Here is a 9,432-nt window from a genome sequence, read left to right on the forward strand (position 1 = left end):
CGCACTGCCGCACAGCCTCTGCGTGCCGGTGTGAATGCTCTCATCTGTTAACATGGGCGCCGAAAAAAATATGCGCTGCTTACGTTCTGCTTACGCTCTGCTGATGCGTGCGGTTTGAAACCGGCAGTTGTCATGTCGGTATAAACAGCTGCACATTGTTTTCAACCACACAGTATCTTCATTTCTGTGTTACAAATATTCAAATTATCACAGAAGTACTGAGATAAAAGTTTATAGTTCAGATATAAATACTAATGTCTATGTTATCGATCAAAATTGAGCAAATCAGCTTCTGAAAGAAAATTGGCGCTGAAAACGACGCATTTATCGATTACATTTTTTCACCACCAGGTGGCGACAAGTGAGTGTTAAAAAATGCATTTGACATTGAATCTTCATTCAAGAGATTCTTTCAAAAATACTGATTCATCCAGTAATGAAACAAGAGTATTAATGAGTGAGTTATTTAATCATACATCCAAACAGATTTTTTTAAAATAATTCAAATAAATTATTATTATTATTTTTTTTTTAAATAGACTGCAGCAGTTAATATTTTGTCAGAACCTCTAGTAAATTACATGTTATTTCGTTTAGTTGTCATTCAGAATCGTGATCTTAGTTTGACAAAACAAGTTAAATAAATTTATCCAGAATTGTGCAGCTCTAAGTTTCTTTAACGCCTATTTATTTAATTTTCATATAAGAAAGATTTGTTTACAGTTTATTTATTTTGTTTTGTTTTAAAATTATTTGTTGTTTGCCTTAATAAAAATGCATTAGTAAATTTTTTTTTCTACTGTCATTTCTAACGTCATAAAAACATACCATATTTACGTTTATCTGTTCTGGCAAAAAAAAAAAAAAAAAAAATTAACACGCTATTAGCACAACTCAGTGGACATTTCACATTGAAACTGCATTGATATGTACGTATTGGTACGTATTTTGACGTACCAAACGTTCCCACAGATAAGTTTTTCTAATGAGACCAGGTTGCATTGACCCCTATCACTGCCATTATAAAGCTCGGATGCATCAGGATATTTATTAATATTTCTCAGGTTATGTTCATAAGAAAAAAGAAAGTCATATACACCTAGGATGGCTTGAGTGTGAGAAAAGCTTGGGCTAATTTTCATTTCAAAGTGAACTAATCCTTTAAAGAGTTGGATTCTCATGCTAAACATGGGCAAAGTTTCACAATGCGAGTTGGATGTATGACTATGAGTATTTCTGTGCCAAATACACTCGGATTCGGATAAGTTTCGGAAAGTTTTTTTTTCAAGTATGGCCCTGTATCACGTCATAAAGGGCGGAATTCCTTGTATGGGCACTTCTCCCTGATAAGCTTGCGCACACATCACCCAGAGTGAGAGCAAGAGTCCGCCCATCAACATACTTCGTTCGGGTTACGGAAGCTGAGAGATTGTTTTTCACCAAAGAAGTGTGTTTTTGGTTGTGAGGGAAAGAAAACCTTTTTCAGCTTCCCAAAGAACCCAGCGTTAAGAGAACATTGGATACAGTTTGTTTTTCCAGGGCAGCAACAGAATTGTGCACACATGTTTGTTTGTTTGTTCCTAGAATTTTGGTGACAAATGTTTTGTAAACAAGTTCCAGTTCGACGCTGGATTTGCAGGCGGTGAGTAAAACTGCATCAGATGTCTGTGTTTTGTTGGCAATCGGAGTGCAAGTGCATATAATGTAAACAACACAAAAGTTTTTGTTCCCTTTTTATTTATAATAATGTCGCAGCTCGCAGACGATCGCTACGCGTGACTCTGCTCACAGCAATCCTTAATCCTTAACATGAAATAATGAATTAACATGAAAATGAATTTTTACTATCCCATCTAATTTTTATCATGCCATCTTACTATAGGTACTCAAAACAGTCCCAGATATGAATTAACATTTTAGTTTAATTTAAATTTAATTTGATATAATATTGTATTCTTTTATATATTGCTTAATGTGTATGCTTTTATATATTTTTGTATTTTATTTCTGTATTTATTGCTTTGTATGTGTGCTTTTATATATTTTTCTATTTATTTTTCAAAATATTTATTTTCAATGTGCTGCTTGGATTTATTGAAGCTGTGTTTGGGGACTTTTGGGGTTTTATCCATCCGTTATTGATTGGATGGATCAAATGTGAGCATGCAGTCATTTGGAAGTCCTGCATATGTCACCAGAGAGATGCTGATCTTCCGTGCCATTTTTGAAAGATCCATTATCCATATCCAGATCTGATAAAATACATCTTTACAATTTAGTGTTAATAGGGCAGATTAAAAATATGTAACAACTGGGCCATTTTATCATTACAAAATATGGGCCACTTCATCATTAATACCCAGGCAATTAAACTAGAAGAAGCATAAATGTGTATTATTATTTTTTTCCCCCCCTATTTACTATTAGTTTATTTTCTTGAGTAAATCAACAACTTTAGTCATTATATTATCTGTGAATAAAATATGCAAAACAGGCATTGTATGAGTCACCTGCATGTACTGGAAGTCTTTCAATTACATGCGTTAGGAACACTCATAATAACCTATATCTACAAGCATACACCAAAGATATGCAGGCAGCATGTAAAACTATTTCTTTTGTGTATCTCTTCCCATTATGGCATGTCTAGTGTTTCTCTCTGGATGTAAAAGGATGATGTAGCACTTTGGGGCGAATATGGCCACCAGTATTCCAAAACTGGAAGCTAAAATGGCAAATATCTCCACAGCCACTGCATATTTTCCTGGAGAGCTCACATATGCTGGAACAAACGCAATCCAGACAGCACAGAAGATCAACATACTGAAAGTGATGAACTTTGCTTCATTAAAATTATCTGGAAGATTTCTCGCCAGGAAAGCTAAAAGGAAACTTACTGCTGCCAACAGTCCAATGTATCCCAGCAGCATAGAAAAACCAGCCACTGAGCCAATAGCACATTCATAAACTATTTTAGAGCGGATATACTGGTTGTTTTTATGGGGTGTTGGAGAGGCAGTTGATAGCCAGACTGCACATATCACAACCTGGAGGGCTGTTAGGACCAGAACTGTGCATCTTTGTTGAACTGCTCCAAACCATTTCATTGCTCCTTTGCCCTCTGGCCGAGATGACTTAAACACAGCTATTACCACCATAGTCTTGACAAGGATGCTGGAGATGCACAGGACAAAGCTTATGCCAAACACAGCATGTCTTAACTGACACGTCCACAGCTGCGGCTGACCAATGAACAGAAGCACACATAGGAAACACAGTTTGAGTGACACCAGAAGTAGGAAGCTGAGCTCTGAATTGTTGGCGCGTACTATGGGAGTGTTATGGTGACGAACAAAGACGGCCATAACAAGAGCGCAGAAGCAGGTGCCAAGCAGGGAAGCAGTGGTCAGAGAGATGCCCAGAGGTTCCTCATAGGATAGAAACTCTACATCTTTAGGGACACACTGATCTTTATCTTTATTAGACCAGAACTCATCTGGACACACTGTGCACTCAATAGGATCTGCGATTAAGAAAAAGAGAAAAGACAAGAATTTAAGAGGAAATTGGGACATTTTCATATTATAGTCAAATACTGTTTACCAATAGTGCACTCTTCAATAGAATTAACACCTGTTATATTAGAAATCTCTCCATCTCCACATGACAGGCAGTCAAAACAGCAGACAGGAAGGCCCTTCTTTGTGGCTCGTCTGGTTCCTGGGGGGCAGCTCTCACTACACACAGACCGTGGGGGCTGAAAGAGACATTATCTTTCATGTGTTTGTTATCTCTTTTACATAATGATAAGCGTGTCTTTTCTATTCATTTATTTTGTCTTATCACAGCATTGAGTATTTTTTAGACTAAATATATACAAAAATACCTTTTTTGTCTCAAAGTTCCAGTAAATTGCTTCTTCATCCAGTGTGAGCACCGTCCCCGTTGCCACCCCTTCATTTACTACACCGACCGTGTAGATACTTATTGACCCATTAGAGCTCGGCTGCCAGTTTAACACATCATAGATGGCCAGAGCATCTCCATTCTTATCAAATGACACATGATCCCCAAAACCTGTTGTGAAGTTCACTTTCTGTAGATAGTAAACCAGCTGTACAGTTTGTAGACAGGACAGGTGTTATATGTTTATCTGAAATTTGAATTAACATAGAGCATATATTTTGCTTTTCCACATATAGCTAGTCTATATGCCTGGAGAGAATCTGCACTATTTCTGTGGGTCTTACCTGCCAGGGTTTCAGGCTGATTATGTCAGCACAGCTGTTCCCACTGAATGGTCCTCTACCCTCCTCACACTGAATCAGGTCATGAAGCGCATGTGCCAGCGCATAAACTGCTTTATAGACATTATACGCTGACCTCAAACCTGAAACATCAGTGTATGGTGTGTTTGTGGTGCTCAGATCCTCCTTTCCTGTACACACCTTTTTCACTTGCTCTCCATCTGTCTCTTTATCCCCCGTTTCAAAACTGCACCCAAACATGTTCTCCCAGAAGATCCTCAACATATTATTTCTTGGATCATTGCTCGGACAAAGATGTAGCAGAAAGTCATGAAGCCCCTGAATTTCTCCACGTCTAACGGCAATGCCCAGTGTGCCCCTAAGAAAGGGCAGGAAACGTGGAGTGTGGTATAGAGGTACGGTGGCCCAAGCTTCACTTGCAATCCACTGCCTGCCTGTCATGTTCTGCAACACCACCTCATCCATCAAAGGCAACAGAAAGGATGATGTAGAAATAACAACAACCACTCTAGCTGTAGAAGCCTGAATTACTCCCATTATTCGCTGAATATCTCTGCGGTTGTTAACATGGGGAAGGATTTCAGAAAAAGCAAAACAATATCCAATCAGCTGCATTTCCTGTTGGAAGGACTGAGCAGCGTAGATGCCATAGTCATCATCACTGTAGACAAGACCTACCCAGGTCCATCCAAAATATTTTAAAATCTGAACCATAGCCCGCACCTGGAAGGCATCACTGGGGATAGTTCTGAAGAAAGAGGGGTATTTTTTCCTGTCACTTAAACAGGAGCAGGTGGCAGCGTAACTAACCTAATTAGTGGAGATGGAGAAAGAAGAGAAGAGATCAGTGAAAAAAAATTGATCAGTGCTTTTTTCCTTTTTTATACACAAATAGATGAGAAGTTCCGGAATATATATACATATATATATATATATATATATATAGTGTGCGTGTGTGTGTAGCAGAAAAGGACACCAAATTTAACTTAAAAGTGCATTTTCACACAGTGTATTTTTACTTTTTTCAACCCATCTTACCATAGGTACTCGAAACAGTCCCAGAACACTGGAAATCGCAATGGAAGGAGTTGAACTAGGATCCCCGACAATCCCAATCACCGGAGGAGGGCCAGTGCAGTTTAGGTTTGAGAAGGACTCATCTGTCCCACTAGCCAGGGATATGGCAGCCCGGAATGCCATTCCTAGCCTCACACAGTTGTCATAAAAATGGTAACCAAGAGTGATGTTAGGCAGCAGACTGGGATTCTTATTGATTTCATCTATTGCAAAAGCCATGGTCTGTGCATGCTGAAAGCTTTCCATATCAAATCTAGGAAAGACAAATGTTAAATGTGTACATTTAGTGATACTAAAAGATACTTAAAATACAAATGAATAGAACCATTAACACATTTCAAATACTTCTGAGTTAAAGCATCACTTGCGGACTTGTCAAAAATACACAGTAGTTTCAATACAGAAATATATATATATATTTTTTTTTTTGTCAAGGCTTGTTACTACTACTATCAACACAATTTGAGCAAATTAAATATGATAAAAGAGGCTCAAGAAGAACATTCATATTTTTTATTATTAATTAATTAGGTTATTTATTTATTTATTTATTTATTTTTAAATATGTTTGTCTCTTTTATAGTTAAGCAATATGTCTGGCTCCAGACTCACTTTTCACAGTGTGGTGGTTCTGGTTTCATTTTGAAGCTCAGATCTGGGAACACTGTGAAAAAATGAACCATAAACAGGCCTCCAAGTATAACATCTCCATCCTGGTACATTCCATTCAATTTGAAGTGTCCTTGGAGCTGACAGGTACCTGATCTGAGGATTGAAGCTGCAGATATACAGTTAAATGACAGGAATAGAAAAATATACAGTGTGATGCACATCTCTTGTCCTTTCTCACTCACTCAGCTAACTAATTTATGATGAAGGTTGTGGTTGAAGGTTGGAGGGGTGTTACTTTAAAAGAGCGGGTGGTGCCATCCTTGGAAATCAGGACGTCACCATCTGATCTCATCATGATTTCTTTTTCTAAACAAGGTTAAGAAAAGGTTAAGAAAGGTTAAGAAACCTAAACAAGATTACAAAGAAATTACAACTTTAAAGAAGAAGAAGTTTTATTTATATAGTGCCTTTCTATAGCTCAAGGTCGTTTTTTATAGAGCATGCCAAATACATTTGAACACACACTGAAAACACATGAGGCCACAAGAAGCCACATTATTGAACATATATTTCAAACAGATATATTTTTAGCTGGGTCATAAAAGTAGACAGAGAAGAAATGTTATGGAGAGTAAGGTGTAGTGAGGTTTAGAAACAGTAACACAAATTGACCTTCCACCTACAGTGGACAACCAAAATCTAGGAATGGCCAAAAGGTTCGGAATTATCTATGGTATTTTCTTTGGTGTTTGCTTTGGTGCCAGAATAGTACTGATGTATTTATTTGTTAAATCAATTCTTAAAGTGGGAAAGGAAAACCAGCAAGAAATAATGGACTTTTTTCAGTGAATTACTTCTCAGGTTATTTAGAAACAACTGAGAAACAACTGGTTTTATTGCTATAGCATATTATATAATTTTGTCCATGTCTTCTACTTGACAGTGATTTTTCTCAGAATGTCCTCTAGATGTCAGGCATGCATTTATCTTTTGCTAAAAAAGCACAGATAATTGGTCCATTTAGTTCATACAGCTTATAAAAGCTCTGAACGCAATGTATACAATTAATTACTAGCCTAATTTATGTTTTGGTGTGGGCAGTCAGAGTCCCGGCAACATGTGAGAAGTGAAAGTACGCAATAATAAGTGAGGGTATAAGCTACAGTCACAGTTATGCAAACCGGCCCACTTCAAGCACTGCTATGTTGTGATTACAATCCTTTTTTATGCAATTGCAAAATGTTTACTGTGTACAACTTGCCTTTTTTTCTGTGACTGCATGCTCTTGTCACAGTTCTGTTTATTTAGTTTCAGTGTTTTCTTTGTCTAGTTTCCTGCCACTTACTTACTGATAATAGAACTAATATACTGATATTAGTTCTATTAGTTCAGCTGTGTCTCCTTATTAACCTTGTTTGTACCACTACTTAAGTTCCTTTGGTTCCTCTTTTCATGGTCGGTTGTTGTTTGTGGTACATACCCTCGGTTACGCTGTGTGGATTATCTGTGTTTGTTTTATTATTAAATATACTGGATCCTTTCTACTCTTATTCATCTTTGGATTTTTAAAGTTGTGACAGCTCTGGGTACTGTTATTTTTTTCTTCTTCTTTTTTTGATGTAGTGTCTACTGAATACTCTGTTGTGTTTATATATTCACTAGGGCTGTCAAAATTAACGTGTTAATAACGTGTTAACGCAAATTCATTTTAACGGCACTAATTTTATTAACACAGCACGCATTTTCTGTTTGACCCATGGCCTTGACCGTAGTTGGAGAAATGGAGATACAGCCATAGGGTCCGTTCATGTCACGTCTAAAAATGTGTGAAAAGCGCAGCTGCGCTGCTTTCTCCTTTCCAAAGCACTTGTGCTCCCGTGGCATCTGTCGTTGCTATGCAACCATGAACTGCACTCTCCACGACGATAAGGAAGTTTAAGCAAAGGATAACCCCACAATGATGACAATTGTTATTGTTCTTTCAAACATTTAATAAATAAATACATAAAAAAAAGAGCAAAGGATAACCCCAAATGATTTCTATCCCTTGCATTAGCTCTACTACTAGATATATTTATGGAGATAAGGAATAAAAACATGCCCTGTACAGCTATGATCAGCTGTTTGGTTGAGCTTTCGATGTTTTGTTACGGAAATAATGTAAAGGTTAAAATGTGCGATTAAATTACGATTAATCACAAGTTAACTCATGACGATCATGCGATTAAATATTTGAATCAATTGACAGCCCTAATATTCACTGATGTGTGTACGTTTTTGAGAACAGGTGAAATGATTGAGGCAATTTATTTTGCCAGAAGAGTCTGAGGTTTTGAAAATGTAGTATTGTCACGAACTGCACAGGGACACGAAGGCTGAGGATCTAAATGCAGGATTTATTAAGATAATCGTAGTCGTACAAGCAAGGGTCAAACACCAGCAATAACAATGTCCAAGGTAGAGATGAATCGTAAACGGGGACAGGCAATGGGTCAGGGCAGGCAGCAGACAAGGCAGAGTATTCCAGTAAACAGGCAGAGAATCAACAGGGCAGGCAGCAAACAAACACAATGATGAAAAGCAGTCCAAGGTAATGCACAAGAATACAGGAAACAAATAATAAGGAATCAATTAGAGTAATGAAGCAGTAAAACATAATTTGAACAAATTCACAATGGCAATTAACATTGAATTCGAGATGTTTTGTAAAAATATGTTTGAGGTATATTTTCCTAGTTTTAAAAAACTTTTTATTTCAGCCTCGTATTGCTGTCCATATCCACTCTAGACTCACTGCTCACAGAATGGTGGTTCTGGCTCAGTTCTGAAGCTCAGCTCTGGGAACACTGTGAGGAAATCAACATCAAACAGGCCTCCAAATATAAAATCTCCATTCTTGTACATTCCATTCAACCTGAAGTGCCCTTGGAGCTGACACATGTCTGATCTGAGTATTGAAGCTGCCAAAATAAAGCTAAAAGACAGATACAGGCAGATGTTCAGAGTGAACCACATCTCTATTTCTGAGCTATTCAACCACTCAGCTCACTAATTTATGATAAAGGTTGTGTGGCTGTTGCTTTAAATGAGCAGGAGATGCTAAGTGGGATTCCCTGTTACACTCCTATCACTGTTTTTCTAATCTATGTAAAGTAATGACAACTTTTGGATATATATTTTTTAATGATAGAACCAGCTCTTTAACGGGTGGGTCGGGGGCAAGAAAACAGTACTGATGGAATAATGGATATTTTATGCATTCACAGTGATTTGCTGCTCAGGGAGATTGTAAATGATTATTTAGAGATGCTGAGGTGACAAAAAATAGGAATATAATATCAATTATATTATATCTACCTGTGCATGTTTTCTTGACTGTGTTTTTCATTAGAATGTCCTCTAGATGTCAGTCTTGCATTTAACTTTTGAAAAAAAAAAAAAAGAAAAAGAAAAAAAAAAGCCTTAAAATCATACA

General features: G+C 37.2%; 1 protein-coding gene across 1 annotated transcript; it reads right to left on the bottom strand.

Annotated features, from left to right (window-relative positions):
• Nucleotides 1-2,609: 2,609 nt before the first annotated feature.
• Nucleotides 2,610-8,972, bottom strand: LOC127500294 (extracellular calcium-sensing receptor-like). Its single transcript, XM_051871382.1, has 6 exons — nucleotides 8,752-8,972; nucleotides 5,307-5,598; nucleotides 4,251-5,078; nucleotides 3,887-4,114; nucleotides 3,634-3,757; nucleotides 2,610-3,523 (listed from the first exon to the last, which is right to left on the bottom strand). The coding sequence occupies exons 1-6, from the start codon at nucleotides 8,970-8,972 to the stop codon at nucleotides 2,610-2,612; spliced, it is 2,607 nt and encodes an 868-aa protein (XP_051727342.1).
• Between the last annotated feature and the right edge of the window lie 460 nt (nucleotides 8,973-9,432).

Source organism: Ctenopharyngodon idella, chromosome 18 (genome assembly GCF_019924925.1).
Source record: "Ctenopharyngodon idella isolate HZGC_01 chromosome 18, HZGC01, whole genome shotgun sequence".
Lineage (NCBI taxonomy): Eukaryota > Metazoa > Chordata > Actinopteri > Cypriniformes > Xenocyprididae > Ctenopharyngodon > Ctenopharyngodon idella.